The sequence below is a fragment of the Chroicocephalus ridibundus genome, chromosome 1 (genome assembly GCF_963924245.1).
Source record: "Chroicocephalus ridibundus chromosome 1, bChrRid1.1, whole genome shotgun sequence".
Taxonomy (NCBI): Eukaryota; Metazoa; Chordata; class Aves; order Charadriiformes; family Laridae; genus Chroicocephalus; species Chroicocephalus ridibundus.
Genome location: NC_086284.1, coordinates 204,014,422 through 204,039,065, shown reverse-complemented (window position 1 = coordinate 204,039,065; position 24,644 = coordinate 204,014,422). Strand labels below are relative to the sequence as shown.

Sequence of the window (24,644 nt, the reverse complement as noted above, 5' to 3'; positions counted from 1 at the left end):
GCTTTTACGCACACATCCTAAACTAACGCTTTGCCGTATACCAGCTGATGCGGTGACCTTACTTCATTTTCAAGCGTGAAAGGACCCAAAGTATTTTTTAAGCATTCTGATCCTCCCCCTGCAATTTCAAACACGATACCTTTTGCAAACAAGTGAGGAAGTAGGAATAAGAAATTAGGCAGAGAGAAAAACAAAGCAACAACTGCCTTTGCTGCTAATTCCTCTGTGCGAATTCACCCTGCTTTTGCTGCAGGGACAGTGTGAATCGCTCGGGGTTGTTTTTGTCCCATAACACTGTAACAGCACGACACCGGTTTCCTTTCGACGAGAGGACAGGAAATTAATTACGCCTATTTTGAAAGCTCTGCCCGCGGAGACGCCGCGCCGCCCGGGTGCCCCCTCCTCCGGCCAGGCTTCCCAGCCCGGGCCGCCCCGCAGCCACCGGCCGATCGCTGCCCTCGCCCGCCGCTCGCCCGGCACCAGCTGTCCGCCTCCCCCCCGTCGCCACGTTACCGCGCCGGGGGAGGGCTGAGGCGGGCGCCGGAGCTACCGCACGGCGCGAGGGCGCCCCGCCGCCGTCGCCCCCGCCGCCGTCGTCCCCGCCCTGCTCCCCCCCGCGGCGCCGGCGGGGCCGTGGCCGGAGGCGGTGCCTGCTCCGCAGGGCAGGCGGAAGGAAAGGGCTGGCGGCAGCCTGAGGCACTACCGGGCGGCGCTCCGGGGGCCCGCGGCGCAGGCAGGGCCGAGCTCCGGCGGAATCAACGGTGCGGCCGGGGACGAGCTCCTGGGGGACCCGCTGTCAACCCGGTACCGAGAGGGACAAGCGCCGCCGGGGTGCGGGGGAGCCGTGCGGGAGCCGGGCCGCTGCCGGTGCCGCCCCGCTCCGCGCAGCCAATGGTGGTCGGCGGGGCGGGCTGCGCGGCGCCGGGCTGCGTTGTGCAACGCGCCGGGCTTTGAAGGCGACCATCGCCCCCGGGAGGCCCGGCTCATTCGGCATCTGTCACCGCAGGGCGGCCGGCGGGCAGCCGGGGCCGCCGGCGGGCCGATGAAGACCCGGCGGGGCCGACCTTCCTGCCGGCCATGAGCCGCCCCTGCTAAGGACCGGCGCGACGCGGTGCCTGCGGCCGGGGGAGGATGACCCACATGCTGCATGCGGCGGCCCGGCGGGTGCAATGGAGCCGGGCGAGCGCGGCGAAGAGGGCTGCCTGCCTGCTGGCCGCGGCGTACGGGCTCAAAATCCTCTACCCCATCATCCGCCGGCGCATGAAGCGGGGCTGCAAAGGCGGCTCGCAGGATGCCGGCCGGGATGAGGGGGGCCGGGGGGAGCCGCACCGCCCCGGCAGCCGGGGCAGAGCCTCCCCCGCCGTCAACGCCGAATTTTTCAAGCAGCTGCTGGAACTTCGTAAGCTGTTCTTTCCGAAGCTGGTGAGCGCTGAGCTGGGCTTGCTCTGCCTACACTCCGTCGCTCTGGTTTCCAGGACCTTCCTCTCCATCTATGTGGCCGCCCTCGATGGTAAGATTGTGAAAAGCATTGTGGAAAAAAAGCCCAGGAGCTTTGTCTTCAAATTAATCAAATGGCTGATGATTGCAATCCCGGCCACTTTCGTGAACAGCACCATACGGTACCTGGAGTGCAAGCTGGCCCTCGCCTTCCGCACGCGCCTGGTGTATCACGCCTATGAGACCTACTTTGCCAACCAGACTTACTACAGAGTGATCAGCATGGATGGGCGGCTGGCCAACCCTGACCAGTCCCTCACCGAGGACATCATGATGTTCTCACAGTCCGTGGCGCATCTCTACTCCAACCTCACCAAGCCCATCCTGGATGTCATGCTCACCTCCTACACCCTCATCCGCACGGCGCGGTCCCGAGGGGCTAACCCGATTGGGCCCACGCTCCTGGCCGGGCTCGTCGTCTACGCTACGGCCCGCGTACTCAAAGCCTGCTCGCCCAAGTTCGGCAAGCTGGTGGCTGAGGAGGCGCACAAGAAGGGCTATCTGCGCTTCATGCATTCACGCATCATTGCCAACGTGGAAGAGATCGCCTTTTACCGAGGGCACAAGGTAAGGAGGAGGGAAATCGGAGGGTTGTTGGGGTTGCTCCTGCAGTGCCGGAGCTGACCTGCGCTTCCCCTGCTGCCCTCCCCGAGCACTTTGGGCCCCTCTGACATTTAAACCTGTTTACAGCTAGCACTTCCCGTTTCCTAGGAAAATGCAGTCTCACAGGCGGTATCAGGAGGGAGCGGACCTTAGTTCCCTTGTGCTCTGACAATGTTCCTGTTTTGCAGCTGGATCCTATGCTTTTCTAGAAAGCTAATCTCTGTTTTTCCCCCACCCAGTCCATTCTGCTTAACTTTTCCAGGCTTTTTTTTTTTTTTTTTCCCCTGTTTATGAACTACCAGATGTAATGCTGCAGAAATAGCAACCAGGGCACAGCAGAAAGTCTAGGGGAAAACTCTGTGATAGCACAGAGAGCACTACAACATTTGACACTCTTTTACATAGCTAAGCAAAGATGTAGTCATCAGAGTCTTAAAATAGCTTAAGTACAGTAGTTCAGCAGTCACAGTTACATAAACTAATGTCTTGTTTTAAAGCCACCTTATTAAGGAGCTCTTCATATTTTTATTAGGAGTGGATTTTGGCTGTAACACCTTTCTAACACGGTTTGGAAAAAAAAGTTGTTTTATGTAAGCTGAAAATGAAAGCTGGAAACCAGCCTGAAGTATTACTCGTTCAGTCCAAGCAATGATTATATAATGTAAATGGTTTATTTTGATAGAAGCAATCATTCTCAAAAGCTGCCTATGCTAATGTTTGAAGTGCAGCTAAATTAAACAGTTCTTCAATTCCCACATATATTGGCTTGAACTGAATGCATTGTATCATATATGCAACTGTCAACTTGTTGTACCTCTTGGGATAGTTCTCTCTTTCTCCAGACTGCTTGCAAAACCAAGCAGCATTGCATTTCAAGGATTAGCTCTGCAACTTTAAGTCATTGGAGATAATTGATCCCCAAATGCTTTCCAATACGGGGAGTTTCGTTGCTGTGAAATTCTACAGCTGCAGCTTCATTAAAAGGATGTGCAATCAATCTTATTTTGGTTGTTAGAATCAGCTGTTGTGACTGCCTTGTATGTTGTTCTTGTATATATCAGAGATCTTAAAAAAGCTGAAAACCTGCCAATGTGCTATCGAGAGATGGTGGTGTAAATAAGAACCAGGTCCACTGACTTCCATAAAGCTGTGCACTTTTGCTGTGAGACTGCAGCACTGTGAAAATAAAGTGCCACGCAGCAGATGTGACTCAGAAGTCACAGCTCTGGGTACCTGATTATTTCGCGACTGTACGTGAATGTATCTTGTATGACATGTGCATCTTTGTTGTGTTGTAATAATGTTTTATTTTTTAACTGTAGGTAGAAATGAAACAACTGCAAAAAAGCTACAAGGCTTTGGCAGATCAAATGAATCTCATCTTGTCCAAACGTTTATGGTACATCATGATAGAGCAGTTCCTGATGAAGTATGTCTGGAGTAGCTGTGGTATGATTATGGTCGCTGTGCCCATCATCACCGCAACAGGATTTGCAGATGGCGGTAATACCATTTTTTACTTAATTTCTAAATGTTTCTTTAAAGTTACCTCCTCAAAAACTGTACTTCCCACGGATGCCATTCATATTTATTATTCACAGCCTTTATTACAACATCTGTGTCTTGTGTGTGATTTTGAAGCACAGCACGTCATCTGAGGAAAGAGCAACGCAAAAGATCCAACTTTGAACATAAGCTTGATAAGCAGCATGAATTCAGGACTTAGAGGATTGTTGTGTCACATGAGATTATAATGATAATTACACTCCTTATTTGCTAGCCACCGTTGGGATGGCATGCTGATTTTTGCAGCATCTCCTACTACTTTACAAAATAATACTATTAACTTCCCTATAGTGCTTATCTTCTCCTTCTACGAATCATCGTGTAATTATAGATAATTATTCTCTTATGTGTTGACCTGTTAGGAGCTGCTGTTTTTCCCTGACTCTCTGGGAGAAAAGAAAGTGAAATTCAGATTCCAAGCTTGGATAGTGTAATTTTTGACATCCTATCACAACTTTCCAGGAAGTGAAACGAGACACAAGTAGTGTTGTTATTGCAGATGCAATTAAAAAAAAACAAAACCAAAAAAAAACCAAAAAAAAAGAGCAGAAAGAAAGGTAATTAAGAAAGGATAGTGAAAGGCAAGTGGGGAAGTTTGTCTCAACAGGCTTCCTTAATGCGCAATTAGAACCATAGAATATATTACAAATTCCATAGGATTCTTTAAAGCGCAGATCCTAGAGTGTCTGCAGAAGGATCAGTTCTAACTTGGGGACATTTAATCAGAAATGACTGAACTATTTTCCTTGCAGGTCTTGGTAGTTATATTCCAAACAAGCTTTGTTTGACCTGTAGGATGACTTTGTTGCCCCCACATGGTTTAGTTTCCTTGCAATTGTGTTGGCACATGGCTGGGTGTTCAGCTGTCTGAGCTGCTGCCCATCACAGGGCCCAGGAGGGCACTATATCAGGACCCTGGCTCCTATCCTGGTAACAGCTTCAAAAATATCGTGAGGTCCTATTCCAAACAGAAGAGTTTGTACAAAACCATTTCACCTTGCAATGAAGGCTATCAGCACAACAGACGAAGTAATGAGTCTGCTATGACAGGAATGAGTACAGTCAAGAAACAGTTCATTTAACCACACACTGTAAGTATCTCCGTGTTATTACAGCATGAATATAAAAAAGACTCATATTCATGTTAAACCATATAACATTCCTGTTACTCATGAGTCTTCTTTTGATAAATACTTTTCAAATGTGGGAGAAAAGAAAGATGCAGCAATGGCTCATGTTGAAAAGCAGAAGAATATCTGCCACCAGCAACATAAAAAGTTAAAGCATAAGGCTTATTATGGAGAGCTGAGGCATATCATGATGATGGATCGCAAACAGAATTCTGACAAATCAACACTGTCAAGACCGGTTCAAAGTGTAACAGGTATTCAAAGAATCAAGCAGACCTGAATTTACCGTCAATCTGCTTGGGAAAACTGCTTTGTCCCTCAGCAGGTCAGATGCAAGTGTATTGATATCTGAAGTAAAAGACAGTGGATTTATTACTTTAGGATAAATCACCAGAATCAGGGATATGCAAAAAAACTGGTATCATGACCAGACCCAAGACTAAAGGTGTAAAGCAGTAGATTTTGTACACTTCTTGAGGGACACACACACAAAAAAAAAAATAAAAAAAAAATCCTGCAATAAAAAGGAAAACGCATCTATGACGGTGTTATTTCTGATTGAAATTTGCTAATTCTTTTACATATTTCAGGGAAGAAATTAACTGGCACAGCCAAGATTCACATTTGATAACATTTCTTGTTCTTTTTGTATTAAATGTTTGGTGTTCCAAATGTGATGTCTCTCATCAGCCTGTGGAAAGTGACTATTTTTGGAAGCAAGACTTTGATTTCTCTATGCACAGTGAACACTTATCTTTGTTTATAAACCAAGTATGACTATCAATTACATAAATGAAGATGAAAAGGGAAATGTTAGATTCTGTAGGAAACAGAGACGGCCTGTCTGCCCTGTTACAACGCACCCCTTCTTCAAACTCAGGAGGCCAGCCATATGAAAAACGTTTTGGACAAAAAGTTCAAGAAAAGTAATCTTGGTGGATAAGGCATGTAATAGAAGAGCTGATGTTTTGGAACAGTGAAATTCTCGTAAATTTTATATAATTTTATTTTTTCAAATACTCCTAAAATCGCCAATGCAGTGGTTTGTGGAGCCTTGCTAGATGAGCTAGCTTGGGCGCTGGAAGCAGCCCTCAGTCAATTCTGCATTTACATCCAGGAGGAATGCTGCATTAGTATAGTTAAACCGTACCTGATTCCTAAATGATTTAATTGTGGTGGTCCTACGTAGCACGGGCTGCATGTTTGAACATGTATCTCAAATTTGTACCTGTATCTCAGTTAATGAAAATTGTGAGAAGAAACATCTGAGGCCAGAAAGAGTAACGTATATATATATGCAAAATTATGATGCAAGAATTTAAAAAATTTTTTTCCTAAATTACCCATAGCGTAATTCAGTGATTCAGATGTAATTATGTAGGGATTCCTTTATGGATATGTAAATGAAAACAAAATAACATTTGGATTTAACTAATAAAGACAGACAGATACATGTGTCTTTGGTACTGCATGTAGATTTCTAGAAACCAGAGTTCTAGAATCTGATCTTGTCAGGGAGGTGAGACAGTTACTCACCAAGTTAAAAAAATACTGTTTGCTATACTCTTGCATTGTTTGACTTAGCCCATAACATTTATAGTCACATTAAACCTGCAGGGAATTCCTCCTAGATTTTTCTTGACTATCAGCACTGTGCAAACATCAAGAGGACGTTAATAACAGTTGCTAATACGGGAGTTGCCACGCTGGATACGCCTATTACCGTGCCACACCTGGTGCCTAGCAGCAGCTTAGCTTAAGAAAGAAACTTTAAAAAAACTTTACAAACTTCAGAAAAAAAAATAATATCCAGACCTCATTCTGCAACAGACTTAAGCAATATGTAAATATATATATATAAAGTTATGTGATGCGGAAAACCCTTGAGACCTTTAATTCTAAATCTTGTATGTGAAAAATCTTTGAGTGGTTTACTCCACATTGTTGTCGTCTTTTTTGTGGATGCAACTACTAACGCTGAAACAACGTTCAGTCTTAAAATATTCAGCCACTTCTTTTTAAATCTTGATTCCTTCAAGAAGTAAATGTTGCAAGGTGGCTATGCCATATAAATCTGTACGTCACATGGTAGCAAGAGTATATGTAGATATGTTCAATGTAAACATACTTATTTCTCACATATCTTCCATAATTTCTGCTGCTGTTTTCTCCTTGCCTGTTGCTGCTGACATGTTCTTATGAGCAAGAGTTTTCTTGCTAATTGGATGCAGTGTCATAAACAAAGCATCACAACTTTGTTCTGGGGTTAGATGAAGAGAGAAACTGTGTTGTGAAAGAGGTATCCTACTTAAGCCGTGCCTTTGGTAATAAAAGAGCTTATTGCTTTCTTACAGAAATATAATCATCTTGCCAAATTTCCATCAATATGACTATTTCCTTTTACATGAAGTTAGTGAATAAGTAAAGCTTCAATAATTGCTAAAGTAGTAAAAATGCTATTAAAAATCTGTTTCAGATCATTGCTTAGGTTTCACTTTTTCTTATTTTGAAATAATTAGATTGAATAATGATATATTAAAAGGAAAATTATCTATGTAGACAAATAGTATAAAAGAATACGATGTTTTGCATAAGAAGATGAAATCCATACACTCCCACTTATTCCTTGTTACCAAGCTATCTATGCTAGTTACATTCACCAGTTCTTCTTGAAAGACTGTCTTTGTAGCGTTAACTTTTTCTTAATTTAAAAGCTGCTCTATAATGGCTCACATTCTAATCGTAATTTAATTTGTAGAGATAATTTTCAGAAGAATGTTTTAACAGAAACCTTTTTTTACTTTTAGAATTGGAAGATGGCCAGAAACAGGCAATGGTTAGTGAAAGAACAGAAGCTTTTACTACATCGCGAAACTTGCTGATCTCTGGAGCAGATGCTATTGAAAGGATTATGTCTTCGTACAAAGAGGTACTGTACGTCTGTCATACACAAAACAGAAGAGGAAAAAAAAGTAAAACAGAATTTACATTTACTATAAAATGTTTAAAAAAGTGCATTTTTAAAGGAAAATTCTATTGCAACTAAATCCATGGAGATCTTTGAACTGATAGTTTGGTCTTTAGAGTTAAGTCCGCAGAGTCTAAAGTGCACAGTTGCCAGTATGGTGCAGCATGTAAATGTAATTTTTAATACCTGTGTTCAGGTGCCATCAGAGAGCAATAGAAGCTCCTGGAATGTAAGCGAAAAACGTTCAAATTCCTCCTCTGTTTGGAGTACAAACTTGAATTCAAGCTGGCTGCCTCCAATGTATTGGTACTCTTCTGTTGGAAGTGTCGTGTTTTGCATGAAACACAAAGAGAACTGAATACTTATTTCCTGGCCACCTAAAACTGTAGGGCTATTTTCAGTATCCTGTAAACCTGCTAAATTGTAAGTAATTTTGCAAAGTAGGGAAATTTTAGCAGGAAAAAATCCACCTTGGGATAGCAGATTGTCTAGAGGTGCAGGGTGTTCGTCTGGGAGATCAGAAATGTTGTTTCAGGTCCTTACCCAAGTTCCAGTAAAGTTGGGCTTTCACTTGTGGTTGCTCTTGGGGGTTTCTCTAGGTGCTGGCTGTTAAGTAAAAGAAAAGTGAGGCAACGCTGTTATTCTCCTCAAGGTTTCCTTCTGCATGTTGGTTCTGCATTTGTTTAATTGGTTTTTGCTCGTCCCTTTGTTGAGGACCCCTTTTCCCAGTGCAGTGCTAGGAGGCACGCATTAGCTAGGCAGCTAGTCGAAGACTATGGATTCCTTACTTGGAATTCAGCCATAATAGCTACAGCTTTGTAAACTGCAGGGGGAAGGGTACTTTGGCACCTTCAGATATGGACCCTGACAAAGCCAGAGTCTGTGCTTTTTTCAGAAGGGGTCTTCTAATGGACTGTGATTTTGACCTATGCTCCTTTCGCTGTTCCCCTGCTTAGCCTCTGCTCTAAAGATACTGCCAGAAAACCTGATGTAATTTCTCTTTTATTTTCAGCATTTAAGCCATTTATATAATGTACATGGGGACTTATAAACATTGTGGCTTTATCTTTTGGAAACAAAAATACTCACAAAGTAGTAGGAACAACTGAACAAGCTCACTTTGTTTATGACACGGTAAGATTTTAATCCAGACAGCATGAGATCAAAGACCAGTTCTATAAATTTCCATCTTAATTTTACATTCATACTTCTCTTCAAGAGACACTGTGGTACTTTAACCACAGTGTCATTCCCATTTCGTGATTCAGGCAGTTTCCAAGGGACAATTCACTTCAAGTGGTAGTGAAGTTCCAGTTCTTGCCCACCTGATCCACCAAGGCATCCTCCTTCCAGTCAGTGTAATTCAGAGTGCAGATGAGGTGGGCTCAACTTTTCTTTGCAGGTCAATAGTTTAGATGGTAGCATTTCATGTTTTGACAAAGCAAGTTTGTAGGGTCATGGTTTAAAAACTTACTACAAGTTATGTTTCTTCTGGGGCACAGTTGATACGAGTTCCATTGATCACGTGCAGGATTCTCTCTGTCAGATGCCACTGACGACGCTGTACGGAGCACTCAGTCCTGGCACGAGCTCCCGCTGAAATTGCTAGAAAGACTCCGGTGTGGAGAATGACGTTACAGGTCCCATGTGTTACCTACTGCCTCAAGTGCTGCTAGACCAATACTTTTCACAGCTGTTAATGCAATTACCAGTAGTGCAAAAGAATGTACAGCTGGTGGAGTTGAAACATCGAGTGTTTACTCTTTTTAAATTGAGGTTTTTGGGATGTTGTATACTTGTCAACCTCCAGTGGAGCGATGGCTGTGTGGCCAGAACTAGCACTCACTTCTGAATCTGGCACAAATAGTGAAATTTATAGAGGATTTTGTATTGAAATTATGTACGCCATAGCAGGTGAACTCAGTCATGGGGTGTATGTATTTAGCCACAGTAAGCTAATGATTTTATAATCTCAGACTCATTTTCTTGCTATTCTTGTCTTGCTCTCTGCAATTAGTATAAAAATTCATCCTTTGAAAACCTGCTAATAGTACATTTATAATAAGATGTCTGGGTTTTATTCTTTGCTGCCAGCAGATGAAGGCAGTTCTTTGGGAGCTCTTGGTGATGTTGCTGCCCACGAATAGGAAGTTATCAAGTCCAGAGATCTGTGGTTTCTGTCTTCACCAGGCGGAAATTGTGACAAAAGGACCAAAAAAAAAAGGAGAAAGCCTTTTAAGAGACCTCACTATCTTAAAAAATGCTTGCTTCTAATCCAAGGTCTCAGATTTAGCTCTCTTACTCTAGCATGCAGTTGACAGAAGAGTAATTTCTTTTTTGTAGCTTATTTTAGATTAGGATGCGCTGGTGCTGCCTGTTTGACGCAGAAAAGCACACCTTTCCCACAGGAGGTTTTCGGGAATACAGGGAAGTAAACATAAATAATTACAGATGCCAGTTTTTCTCACTTCTGTGGACCTTTATTTTGCTGGCAAATGCGGAGATTTTGTTTTGCTCTTGTATGATAGGCTCTCTATTTTCAGATATGCTAATAGCTATTCTCTGCTGGTTGAAGGCTACTGATCCACGGAAAGCACGGTCCCTGCAACCTCCTCATTTATTGGAGCTATCGTAGCTTACATTGGCTGAAAGCTGTCCCCCTCCAACCAGTTCTGTCTGCTGGCTGGTAGGAGCTGTGGGTGGCATAAGGGTTAGCACAAAATCTCAAGGAATGAAAATTGATAGGCGTTGAAAGACGCATCATTGATCTTTCCGGAGTAATAATTGAGAAGCACTGTCTCAGAATAACCGGGAATGTTTTTTCGTGAATCTTTGGCCAAACTTTTCATTTATAGAATATGTGAAGTATAACTGAAATGAGGCATTTGTTGTTTCTCAGGTTACTGAGCTAGCAGGCTACACCGCCCGTGTCTACAACATGTTTTCAGTCTTTGACGAGGTGAAGAGAGGCATCTACAAAAGAACTGCTGTTATTCAAGGGTCTGAAAACAACAGCAAGAATGAAGATAAAGCAGAATTACACAACGATGGGCCTTTAGAAATCAAAGGTAATTAATACATATTTGTATGTATTTCCCTGTGTGTGGGACTGGTGCAGTGGGACAGGTGGTGAACAGAGGTTTTGTTTCTACAACAAATCAGCCTCTCAGCCTTGATACCCCGGAGACCATGTTGCCTTCCATTTTAACCTCCTGCTATTTTGTAACTCTGTGCTTATGCAGCGCTTTTCTAATACACAAAATGGCTCAAATGTTTTCTGTGAAAACTTTCAATGAAAAAGGCGTTTCAACTAAACTATTATTGGTGGCGATGGTATTATTCTTATATGGACAGTGCCTGCTTTCCTCTGGCACTTAATTTTTTTCAGAAAACTGAGACTGTAACTTTTTCATCTTCAAACACTACGTTATTTTGTTTGGGGTAGGAGGGAAAGACAGATTGGCTCTGTAGTTTTTGATGAAAATACCACTTTGTTTTCAGTGACTAAAAATCAGGCTGTGCTCATTTGTTCATAATTTAGTGGGAATTTTCAACTGAAAATGGGCTGGCAACTTTACCTTTCCCCTCACCTCCCAGATGGTCTGATCAATATATACCGTATCCCTCCTGTCCTATCCTGTGTCTTTCTGGTGCCACTATCTTTCTGTCTCCACCCTTCCCAAAACATTTTCTGTGTACATCCATTTCTTACCGTGCTCCATTATGCGACACCTCTCTCTTCCTCTGGTGTCCAGCCTCTCTCTGAGGTACTTAAAGGCATCTTTTGCAATGCGCTTTTCCCAATTTTCCCAATAGACCCCTTCTGCTTCTCCCCTCTGTGGTGTTGAAAAGCCTCCTTCCCTCCCTTTGAAAACTTGAACCTCAGTAGAGTTGAAGGCACCACAGTGCTCTTTATGAAATAACTTCTTTCAGCAATTTCAGCAGTGCTGCCCTTTGGCATGGATTTCTTAAAAGTCCTCTGACAAGGTTCTTCATAACGAAGTCTGATGCGGTGTGGTGGATAGCTGTGGAAATAGACGATGTCTTAATCTTGTAGATCTTGGTAATATTTGGCCGATGTTAAAAGAAATGGCATTTTATAATTGTTACATTTTGCCATGTACAAGAGAACAGGTTTGTAGTTCCTGGAGCAACAAAGTAATTTGGGGGCCCTTTGTAGATAACTCTGTTTTAAAACCAAAACCAAATACAGTTCAGGTATGCAAGCACGCTGCTCGTGTTCCCTTTTGGTCTAGTATGCTTGTATCTCGCTCCTTTCTTCTCTGCAGCCTTTTCCCAAGATTTGATTCCACTACAGTCACACATTTCATCCAGCCTGAATTCCTCCTAAGTCGCGATGACTGGGGTTCGCTCCTGAGCGGTTGTAGGGTCTCAGAGGCAGCTAGCCAATACCAAGCATTGTGCACGAGGACTTAAGGAGAATTTAGGCCAGATGAATCTAGGCCACAGGCTCCACACTTTTTATGACAAGTCCCATTGTAATACTGTTTTTCCGTCTTTCTTTTGGTCTTGATACTTCAAAAATCCCTGTGGAGTGGATTTGTATGTGGATAAAAGTACACGTGCTCACATATGTATATGTGTCTGCATTGTTAGAAAAGAAATATCTTAACATTTAGCTTCCCCAAAGGCATTTTCAACACATACTACTTATTTCCTTTTAAGTCATCAAATATAAGTTTAAGTAACTATGGGATGCCTGTGCTGTGCCTTGCATTTACTGTTGTCAATAAGAAAATTGTGAAAATATGAAGAATATTTGAAAATTTTTAACAGATAGTAATATTGTTATCTATGCAGTGTATCTAATAATTCAGAATTTTAAAGTTGAAATATATTTTTATACATCTTGTACAAATACTGTCAAATTATCTTTCTGGTTACACATAAAAAGGCTTTTAAAGCACCCTAAAGTTGCAATCAAACACTGCAAAGTTAGGAAATGAGAATTAAGTTTACTTAATACTTGCTTAGCTTACTATTTTAACTAGAATTTCTCCGGTGTATCCAAGTGCATCAAAAACATGAATGAATTTTGCAGAATTTGCTGAAGATCATGAAGGATGATTTTCTGTGGTGACATTTCTATGTTCAGATTAGTGTAAATTATAAAATAAGCCCTTCTAATACACAGAGAAGTCGCTTTCCCTTGCATCTTCTCTGTAAAGAAAATTTCTGATGTTTGTCCAGAAACCCAGCTGTTAGGGTTGTGTTAGAGAAGCCCATTAACAGGCAACTGAGAAGTTAGGGTTGTTTTCATTTTTTCACTGTTTTCAGAAGAATTTATTTCTAAGTCCTTATGTCACAGAGTATCCAAATGTCCAGTTGAGATTGTATATTTAAATTTGCCAGAAATCCAAATAGTAAGTGTAGCTCCTGAAGTGAAATACATTATATGGGTTTCCACAAATACTTACAAGACACACTTACAGTGTCTATGGCTTCAAAAAGAGATGGAAGCAAGCCATTAAATGTTTTCTGCTTTGCTGTCATTGCTGGAGGAGACTGAAGTGGGCTCAGAGTTTCAGAGCTGGTTGTGAAAGTAGATTCCATTTTCTAATGAAGTCCTCAAGAGAAGGTAAACTGGTCTGCCTGTGGCTAAGGCGGTCCTTGGACTTTTTTACTGGTTGGTATTTAGAACCTATTTAAAACTAAATAAAGTAAATACAGGTAGGATGTGAATAAACATGTCTTTATAGTGTGTTATATATTTATGATGCATATTGGGCATTACATTTATGATCAGATTTGGGATTCATTGCACACTCTTGGCTACTGCTGACAGTGTCTTTCTGACTAAGTAAGATTTATTATCCAGATTTTCCACTAGGGGAACCTGCAGCACATAAAAGAGTTATTTGAAACTCGTCAATTTATATTTCTCAACTGTACACAGACACTGTCACATATCATTGCGTAATGGAAGGTTTCACAAACTCTAATTATTATCTTTCTTTCTTTGTTTGTTTCTAGGGAAAGTTATTGATGTTGATCATGGAATTATTTGTGAAAATGTTCCTATTATTACTCCGAACGGCGATGTGGTGGTTTCCAGACTAAACTTCCAAGTAAGATGATATGCAAGAATCTTCTGATTGTTGCCATCACATTAACATAAACAGCACAGAATTCATGTACCTTATGTTAAGTACTTGGAGGAACATATGGATAAAAGGGGAAGTCCAGAAAGGTAGGCATAGTAGCTCAATAGAGGCAGACATCTGTAGTTTATCCTGCTCAAAGAAAGAGAAGAGAGGATTTCTGGTGCTGTTGCCAGGTGAAAAACCGACCTGAGATTTTCAAAGGTGTATATGGGAGTCTGCATCCATCTTTACGTAATTGCATTGAAATTGGGATGCTTTGCTCACATAGGCTCCTTTAAAAGTCTGAGTTCACAGCAACAGTGAAAAAACTGAGTCTGTAGCTTCGCTTGACCACCACAAAGAGCAGTACTAATAGTTGACAGCATAGTTCACAAGTCCAGCCATGGAGTCTTTACTCCGTAAGAACTTGTATTGTTTTTACCAGATACCACTCGGTACCTGCTCACAATTTTAGTGGAAGACCATTATTGAATTACTGCCATATATATCCTGATCTCATGTTCCAGTGCAGATGTTATTATTTTAAAAAACAGTTGAAGTTATCAGAACACTAACATGAATCATTCCAGCAGGTCCTTTAATTTAGCTAAAGCAGAATGTTCTTCTTGCCACCTCTGTTGGTATAGGAATTAGCAGCTAGGAGGACAGGGACCTAGCTGTGGCAAAACTTGCAACGGCTTCAGTGTAGGAATTTCACATTTGTAAAATTACAACTTTATGGTCAAGGAGACAGTTATATTCATCCATTTGGCTCAAGAGACAAAACCAAAATAAAAAATAGTTAATGTACTTATGTAAAGTGCAAACAATGACATTGTGATTATGCATAAATATACACTCATATATACACAGGGTAATATTCAAATGAATAAAAACAAGTGCATCACAGCCAAAATAATGCTGGTAATTAAGCAGGAAAGGCCAATGTGAAGTAAATTTTCCAAATAATTTGATCAGGCTCACATAGCTTAAATTGATATCACTGGTGGGCATAGCACTTCTCTCTATGCTGTTACCACCTTTGGACCTAATTTGCATGAGAATAATTGATTCTGACTGTGCTATATTGACATTATGATATATTCAGTGTAGTTCATAGAAATAGTCAGACATAGAAATTATTTTCATTATTTCAGTCCACTTAATGTATCCATGCCATTGTTTCCAGAGCAGTTGCATAAATATGTGCAGGTAATTAATGAAACGGCTTGATAATTTGGTATAAATGCTCACCTAACTGCCTGTAGGGGTCTTAGACTGTCTTCTGCCATATATACTGCGTAGTAACATCTTTGCATTTTCATTGCTATTGTAGGTCCAGGAGGGGATGAATCTTTTAATCACTGGACCCAATGGCTGTGGAAAGAGTTCGCTCTTCAGAATTTTAAGTGGTTTGTGGCCCGTGTATGAAGGAGTTCTCTACAAACCCCCTCCGCAGCACATGTTTTATATACCACAAAGGTATGGTTTTTGCTCAAGGTGATACTTTTTTTCTGGTTACATGAATTTTCACCCTGCTCCTCTCATTTTCAATCTGTGATATGTGCAGCCAAGTTAAAAGGTGGTAAGCACAACCTCAGCTGTGTGGAGAGTGCTAAAAAAGAAGATTCCTTCTTGTTGGTGATGCAAATCTTCAGTCATTGGAAAGGGCTCACATGCACTTGTGACGGAGCCTATGCTCCCCCGATGGCTAAAGTCCCGAAGGACTCGGATGATGGGAACAGGCTAGAATCGGAAAGAAATTTGAAATAGACCTAATAGATCTTAATTCTAATTTCACTTTAAAACCAAAGATCAAAACAAGTAAGAGTGTTTTGGTTCCTAAATGTTAAATTGCTCAAAATAATTTTCAAAACTTCAACTTGTACACTACAAAACCAGAATCTAATCCAATATTAACTGCAAATTTCCTTTTTTATAATATGTGCTTATTTCACTAAGGGAAACATGACTCTTCTGTGCTTCATTTGTATTCTGCCTTGCTGTTGGACTCTCAGAACATAATTTAATGCAATTGATTCTAGAATATCTCCTTAGAGACTTCTAACTAGGTTGTTTCGCAAAAGCAAAATCAAACACTGAGAATCTTCGATTGTTTTCTGTAGTTCATTTCTTCCCATGGGCAAAAGTAGTATTCATGGTACAGTTTGTAGTCTTGTTTAAAAAGTAGAAGCTATTAAGCGGAATGGAAAATATTAACTGATGAGTAGATTTTCCTTGCTGCGGGTGCAGGTAATAAGGAACATTTATCTATAATTTTTCAAATATACGTACAATTTATTGCTAGCCACTGTCATTTTTCTGAACCACTTGAGGGTTTAATTCAAGAATTTGGAGCAAAATGCTTTGTTCAATGTTTTTCCAAACGATATTTCAGTATTCACATTGTGCGGGACATTCTTAAAACCATTTTTATTCTTAGGCAGAACAAAAGCTATTCTGAATTTTTTTCTTGCAGAAAATCTTGAGTTTCAGCCACTTCTGTCCTCTGTGTGATCCCAGCCCCTTCTCAAATCAGTATCAGAGGCTGGCTTGCCTACAGCCCTTCCCCTTTACTTACGTCCCCTTTATTCTGTGAAGGCAAACAGATTTACATTGCATTCAGGCAGATTTGCCAAGGTGCTGGTTGAGGGGATTGAATGACATCTGCTGGGTTTTCATTTCTGTAAACATGAATCTTTGTTAGCTGTTTCCCCTAAGTTTTCAGAGCTGGGGGAGCTTGTCCATCAGACCTCTTCTTTGGAACATTTCAGAACTTTTGGTCAGAAACTAATACTCAACCAGCGTCTTTGCAGCCCTCGGTGACCAAAGCCATGTAGGGACTGGCATATCATCTTTGCAGTGTACCCTGAAGGTATCACTCATATGCAGTCCATCCTAGTAGCATCCCCCAGGAGAAAGGGTGCTGCTGTGATGTCTTCAGAACGCCTAAGTGACATTGCCGTGGCTCGGCTCTGTGTGACCTCTGCCCTCCTGGAGGGTTTATTAGGCACAACAGGGGTATTCCCTTCCCAAGGACAGAGCAGTGTCTGGGTAAATGGGGCAACAGTGAGTGACAGAAAGGGCTCTTCTGCAAAAGTGCTACACCTTCATTGTGTCTGAAGATTTTGAAGTTGACTTTGGGGGACAGTTCAGCTGTGTCAGTATGGGTTCTGTAGCCTCAGAATTGTGGCCTCTTGTATTTGGAAAGGGACTGTGAAACTAAGTCTTGTAGGGATTTGTGGGTGAATGTGGCCGAAGGGGTTGGTCTAGGACAGCAATCAATCAGATTTATTTGTTAGGATGTCCTTGAGGATCCTGAGTTGCCTTTTTGCCCAATGTATTCTTTGGCTTACTGAGTCTTAGATGAATATCTGAGAGACTAAGAATGACTTGAAGGATATTCAGTTTTAAATGGAAGTTTGTAAATTTCTGGACCAGACTTGCAACCAATCTGCTGGATTTTTAGGGCTTTTGTCTGGATTGCCTTATGTGGTCCAGGCATTTTTTTTCTGCCTGTATTCCAATTCTGAGTGTTTTAACAGTTCGTTTATTTATGTCCTAAATAAATTACACATTCAGTTCGGGTTTTTTGTCTGTCACTGGATCTAAATACATTTAGAATTTCTGTAGTGGTTTGTAAATTGTTCTGAAGTCCCGAAATTAAAGCAGCTTGTTTTGGAGGGTCCTGCGTGTAAATTGCTGCTTGGTCAGGATTACCTTCTGTTTGTTTATTTTTATTAGACATAATTCTAAAATTGCAGACTGGAAAAGATAGTGCCCTGCCTACATTTGATCATGTATAGATTTCAGCATAACTTTAGGGAAAATTTATGTTCTGAACTAAGAGGATTTGGGAGGTGGTAGGACAGTATCACCTGGATTAAACCTGCCTCAGTCTTTCATTTGGTGGGTGGGTAAAAACTGTGGTGTAGTAGAAGGCTCTTGAATTGTGGATGAATGGTGGATGTCTGTCAGAGCAGTGAATTAGAATGACATCATTGTGTTTAAGTGTATATATTATGTTTCTGGTCTAAGAACATGGGAGATGGTTCTCCAGGAGTGGACATAGTTACCACTGAGCCTGGTAAGAGCTTACTCCTGCATCCCTGTGGCTGAATTTAATTCTGCATGAGCCCTCTGAGTCAAATATAGGAACCTCATCTGCACACCATGGATGGTGGAGAATACATTGACTACTAAGTAACAAAATACTCCACCGTAAATAGAACCTCACTGAAAAGATTATTTTTTCATCTCTGTTTGTAACATTCCAGCATCGTATTCCAGATCTGCGTGGGAAATCATGTGTCTTTGCTGAGTTCAAAAGCTACACACAAAAGTATGATTTATTAAAAAGTGAATTATCTCATTGTATACTCCAAATTTCATCAGCACTGCAAACACTTTGTAGTTAGCTTTACTTAGCAGTATGTAGACTTTAAAGATTCCCTATCTTTTTATCTTTTTAGATTGCTTAGCATCATTATACTGCCTTTTTTATATTTTACCTCTGTGAATCATTGTGAGATATTTTTTTCTCCCCTTATATAGGGCCAGGCCATGCAGAATTTGTCCTTAATCAGTCACAGTTGTGGTGGATGCTGGTGGGACAAACTGCTCTTTTGAGGGGCAGGGAGGGAGAAGCCCGGGGATTTCTGTGAGTGTGGCTCTGCCACAGTCTGTGACAGGCCTGTAAAAGAGGAGGGTGGGCAGAAGAGAGGGAGGCTTTAAGAGGATTTAAGCAGTCCAGCATCATATTGGTGCTTGTTTTCAGAACAGAAAGCAGCTTGTTTTCAAGGATGGATCAGTGCTCAACAAGTTGTCACTTGTCATTGGAGCCTCAGTAACTGGCAGCGTGTGTGCTCTTACCCCTTCTACTTCTCTATCCCTTTTGCAAAGTAAAATTCGTGTTAACCACTTCTTTGCATTCTTCTTTTAATTAACTGGTCAAAAAGGTATCATGAATGGAAAATTAAATGCTTGTGGGTGCTCTACTTGATAAGGAACCATGTTTCAAATCAGAATTCAGAAACATCATTTTAAATACTAAATAATTAACAAGAATATGTAGTGGGTAGCATGAGTACCAGTGCTAAAGATATGACCACAAGATGTATATGTAGCACTTAGGGAATTAAAGAAGCAGTCAATACTTTCATAGCATATCAGCAGCGTATCTGAAGATAGCCTGATTTCTCTGGACTGTGCCCTGTTCCTACTCTGTTGGTCTTAAACGTGGGAGGGGACTCCATCTCTGTGGAATTGGTGAGCTCTAGCATACAATTCATCCTAACATTTACTGCAGCTCTTCTTGCCCTCCAGCTAAAAGTCTCAGCTTTTTCAGTTGTAAGGAAACACAGATTCTGCACGTGTTGGCACTTATTTCCTTAGTTCTCCCTCGTTTGATATAAAGGCCAGTAGAATTGCACACCTTCATACTTGCAGGTTACGTTGACAACACCACAGGAATATTCCTCAATGTCTCCGCACTGTAAAGCTGCAGTAAAGCTGTGATCACCACTGGGCTATTGATAAAAAATATTAGTCATTTTCTGCCAGCTGTGTCTTATTGTCATATTTGTGTGGAGGAATGTCTCATGCAGTCTCTGTTGGTTCCATAACCATCTATCACGACTCTCAAGTCTTCCTAGCACAGCGCATATCTAAAACGTCCATCAGCATTTTCTCTGTCTTTTTTGAGGACTGATTCACATTCGCAGAGTTTGGAGTAATTTTTAATCCACTGTACTTCTTTCTCCTGGTCCATTGTTACTGTTCTTCCTCTCCAGTTTGCTTCTACTGCGATTTGGTTATTTTTGTGAGAGGGGCGTAGCATGCATAGTTTTTCTGTAATTCTGTGTGCCATTCTAGTATAAGGCCAACCCTAACACTTTCTCAGTGGTCACAGTGATGGTCCAGTTCTGTATTCTCTCTCTCTTTCTATTGCTCATTCAAGTAGATCTCTTTTCTTTCCTTCAACACCAGGCTTGTCAGATGCTAAGATGGAGGCAACCAAAGATGCACTAGTGTCAACTTTTGTTTGTTCTTCATCATTTAAGATTTATATACCTATGTCTTGCTGACTTCTCATTAATACTAGGACAGTATGGAACATAACAGTTGAAAGGTTTATCTGGCCCTCCTAAGCTGTTTGTTTTTGCATGTGTCTGCTCTATTTCTGGTATTTTATCTGGGTTTCCTTTACAAGTCGTTTTCTGTCTGGTGTTTTTCCTTCTGTATTCTAAAAATATCCTTGGCTACTAAACAAAACTCTATCAGCTCTGAAGATATATTTCCTCTCCTTAGCTCTAATAAGTAATCCAAATGTCTGATTTGATTTGCCTCAAGTAGTCCAAGGTTATTCATCATGGGGATGAAACCAAGCAAGTTCTAAATGGTGTAAATAATAAAGTGATAAAATGAAAGTAATTTTTATGTTATAAGCACATGACACTTTGGAGATTATGGTGTTATTCAAATGTTATCTTAAGCGTTTGAGGTAGGTAGTAGTGGCCACTGTCATTAAAATGACAATTCTTGATTACCTAAACAATTTAATGTTGCAAAATTGTTGTGTTCACTGTCAGATACCCTATATTACGTATGAAAGTATGTGCTTATGTAGTGTCCATATATACGGCTCTTCTGTATTAGACTACTTTCTCGTTAGCACGTGGTCTGTTAGAGAAGTAGCCCAAGTGAAGTGCTGTGCAAATATGCCTATGCGAGTTCTGTTGCTTCATCTCACTTAGATTGGCTCAGATGTCTCTGTGCTGTGTTGTATTTTGCACATCCTAGTTTCTTGTCGTCTCACACTGCTCTGTCTTTAACTATGATCCCTTTAGTCGGGTCAGCTGTACTCTGACTGCACATGCCGACACCACACTAGCGTTTGTCATTGCCCTTCAGCATATTGCTGGTAGTACACCACCACATTGATTTGTTCCTCCAGCCATCCATTCATGTCATGCTATATAGATATCTACTCCCTTGCATACTGCATCTGTTTGTCGTACTTGCTGTTATCAAGTTCATGGTACTCCTTTTAAATACGTTTATTTCCAAAATTCAGCGTTTATCTGAGAAATGAGAAAAAAGGTCTGTGGTAGATAGCATTGACATGAAACATAGCATACTACAGTTGTGTGTACTATTTTGATGTAGGTTTGCATTAACAAACTGGCTGCTGCTTTGTATCTTCTTTTTTCTTTTTTGACATGAATTCTATGATTCTATGAGTCAATTCAAGACAGGTTAATTGAGTATTCTACTGTTCATTAAAAAGTGTGGCCTTGCATCTGAGGGCACTATTAGGCTATCCCCTCAGCCAGGGCACAGCTTTTCCCATTCCATCTTACTGGGGCTTGTATAGAAATGCTTGCACTTCTCCTTCCTGACTGAAGTCCTGTCTTGTCTCACCTAGAACAGAGAAGTTCTTGTCTTGCTGCCTTGTAAGTTAGCTGAAGCTCTGCCTGCCAGGATCGCTGGGAGACCTCTCTGTTTCCACTGAAGGCTCACTCACAGCTGTAAAGTTTGAAGGTTTTTAATTAGGTCTATGTGCTGACTGATCACAAGTAATAACAGTACCTTTTGGTAGCACATTGTGAACAAGATTTACCTACGCTGATAGTCAGAGGTGGAAAATGGCTTTATGGATTAGCTGCTACTCCCTCTCAAGCCATGCAAGGTGCCTTCCTTACCGGCCAGACACATGAGTCAGCTAATTAAAGCACAGCTTACAAGTCTTTTCTGTTATTAGGCAAAGAGTTGCAGAAATCCCAGACTGAAGGCTTTAGTCATCTTGCTGCATTGAGGTTTAGTTTAGATTTGAAATGTATTTACATAAATCCAACACTGGTCTTAAAGGCTGCAGCTGAACTGATGCTTGTGAAGGACTTCAGCATGCTCTAAGGTTTTGGTCCCTCAGTCCCTTCAGACTGGGGGCCTGTCTGCAGCAAGCTGTGGCTATGGGAGGTACCAAGAGGACTAAATGTGGGTGAGGAATTGAGTTGAGTTGATACATACTCAACTTTTACTACATACGGAGACTAATGCATTTCCTAGTGGGCATTTTTCTGAAGCACAGAAGCCAGTACCACGCAGGATACAAATGAAAACCCTTGTTGTCAATTCTGAATCTCCAGGGAAACCCAGGCTTGATTTGATACTGACATTTCAGTATTGTCTCTTACCTGCTGGTGGACTTTTCGGTTGAAGCACCTTCTATTATTACTGCCTTCTGTATAGGTGAATGCGGAGATTTTATTCTCCAGACTCATGGAGATGGCTCACTTAAAGCACAATGCGGTCACTTAACTCAGTGCAAGCCAAGCCCCTTTTATTTGTGATCCATAAAAGAACTTCAACATTCAGAAGATTAAGGTCCATTCAGTAACTCATTGCATTCCTACCAAGTCACAGATACACAGAGGTATAATGTTAAAGTGCTGTCAGCTGCACGGCTGATTAAATACCATGATACGTATGCAACTAAAAGGTGAAATCGATTCTCGTAATCAAAGCGGCATCCATCCTATTTTGAGTATTGCTTCAGTACTACGCACAGAAATCTTGTTTTGGCTCCTGCATAAAAGTGGGTGTTACTAATATGGAGAACTTCCTCCATTTTCATTCTTTTGAGATGTTTTCCTCAATGTTACAGAAGAGCTAAGTTTTTGTCTGTGAGTATGCCCAGTTGCAGGAATATTTCTACTAAGATCTCTGGCAATCAGTTGCTCTGTGTTTCAGAGTGTATTTTGGACACCATGTTCTTGCCAGCATGAGCTTGCAACGCTTCTGCCCTCCACTTGCTTCTTTTGACAGGATTTTTAATATCAAAAGTCCTCATTCAGCACTGATAAGTATGTGTTGCCTGTACCACCTTTCCAGGCATCCATGTTTGTGCCAGGCTCTTTCTGGAACTTCATTAAAATGCTGGGAAAACTAGGCTTTGAAATTTTAAGTACATTGTCAGATTAAACTTGACAAATATTTTACTAAACAGATTATAAGAACTGAGACGTGGCTGGTATTTATAGGATCCATCCAGAAAAGCAACCAATGATCTATTTAACCTGTGCTAGGTTCATTTTACTCAAAGAGCTCGTTTGCCTTTAAATTTTAGTTTTGACAGCAGTGCCAGGGGAACAGATTCACCTACAGGTTAACTGAGATCGCTGTGTAACTTAGCAGTGGTATGGACAAACTTGCATGTTAGGGAGTAATCTGGTGGTTGCATGGACATGACCTAGTTTCTGCAGAGAAGTCCAATTACTATGTCCAGCTTGAGCAGTTACCTCCAGCTTAATGCCCTGTATTGCGACTGTGCAACAAAGGATCTTTGGCAGATGAGCAGAAGGGCAAATGTTTACTATTTCAATAATATTTTACCTAGGAATGTCAAAAAGCATGCTTCAAATGCCTTATGCGTATCAAATGATGAGAAGCAACTTGACTACGTAACACTGGGAAGCACTGGGAAAAATAAACTACAAAACCTGCCTGGCATAAAAAGCTTGATATGAAAAGACTGAAAGGATGCTGGCTTTTGTGAGGGGAGGATAACTGAAAGCTCTAATAACAACTGTATCATCTTCCCTGGGAAGAAGTCTTTTCTCCTCCTTCTTACTACAGTTTTCAATCAGCAGCTCTCATTACAGTGCCCTATGCTTTTAAATATCCACATAGTAGACATAGCCAAGACCTCCCTCTTGAGGTGAGGGTGGTAGACCTTCCCATGCACTCTGGCTCTGCCTTTTGCCAGCCCCTGTATCCTGGGCTCCAGAATTGTGTCCCAGCTCCACAGTAAATGGGACCTTCTGTCCCTCCTCCAGCTTACTGTGGTTTCCAAGGTAAATGTAAGTTATATTCAGCGTGGTGATTCTCTTCTGCATTTCTTGGAGACAATGCAGTATTCACTAGTAACTACCCACCTTCCAGAGAGAAGACTTTTAGCTATTTTTGTATACAAGTATTCATCCCCACTGTCAACTCATGCACCAAAGGTAGAATTTTTCTATATTCATTTATGCAGCTAAAAGTTAGACATCCTTGTGTGAGCTTTGTGAGTGAACTGTCTGCCTCCGGAGGACCGCTCACTGTTGCACTGCACCAATGAAGGTGTTCGTTGTTGATCTCACTAAGAAAGGTACTTGAACTCTGTAATGCATTAATTAAAATTCCTGTTATTAGAGATAAGGAATGAGCTGATAGCATAGATAGTCACAAACTCACAGAATGGTTGAGGTTGGAAGGGACCTCTGGAGGTCATCTAGTCCAACCCCTGTGCTCAAGCAGGGCCACCTAGAGCTGTTTGCCCTGGACCACGTCCAGAGGGCTTTTGAATATCTCCAAGGACGGAGACTCCACAACCTCTCTGGGCAACTTGTTCCAGTGCTTGATCACCCTCCCAGTGAAAAATTGTTTCTTGAGGCTCAGATGGCATCTCCTGTGTTTCAGTCTGTGCCCATTGGCTCTGATCCTGTCACTGGGTACCACTGAGAAGAGCCTGGCTCCACTGTCTTTGCACCCTCCCTTCAGGTATTTATGTACATTGATGAGATGGCCCTGGGCCTTCTCTTCTCCAAGCCGAACAGTCCCAGCTCTCTCAGCCTTTCCTGACAGGAGAGATTCTCTGGTGTTTGTGGCACTTACATCCCATCAGATGCTAGGAAACCAGCCTTGCGCAGCATCAGATGGACATCAGCATGGCATGCTGCACTGATCCCATCTGTGCTAAGGTTCATTGACATTATGGTCTTTATCACTCTGACA

At 41.6% G+C, this 24,644-nt stretch overlaps 1 protein-coding gene across 1 annotated transcript in view; it reads left to right on the top strand.

The window, feature by feature from the left end:
- The first annotated feature begins 558 nt into the window (after positions 1-558).
- ABCD2 (ATP binding cassette subfamily D member 2) overlaps positions 559-24,644 on the top strand; it is a 47,540-nt gene continuing 23,454 nt past the window's right edge. The window contains exons 1-6 of the mRNA XM_063323406.1: positions 559-2,064; positions 3,423-3,603; positions 7,604-7,725; positions 10,664-10,832; positions 13,759-13,853; positions 15,205-15,350. Of these exons, the coding sequence (XP_063179476.1) occupies positions 1,132-2,064; positions 3,423-3,603; positions 7,604-7,725; positions 10,664-10,832; positions 13,759-13,853; positions 15,205-15,350 (1,646 nt within the window). The 5' untranslated portion in view covers positions 559-1,131. The remainder of the gene's footprint in view (positions 2,065-3,422; positions 3,604-7,603; positions 7,726-10,663; positions 10,833-13,758; positions 13,854-15,204; positions 15,351-24,644) is intronic.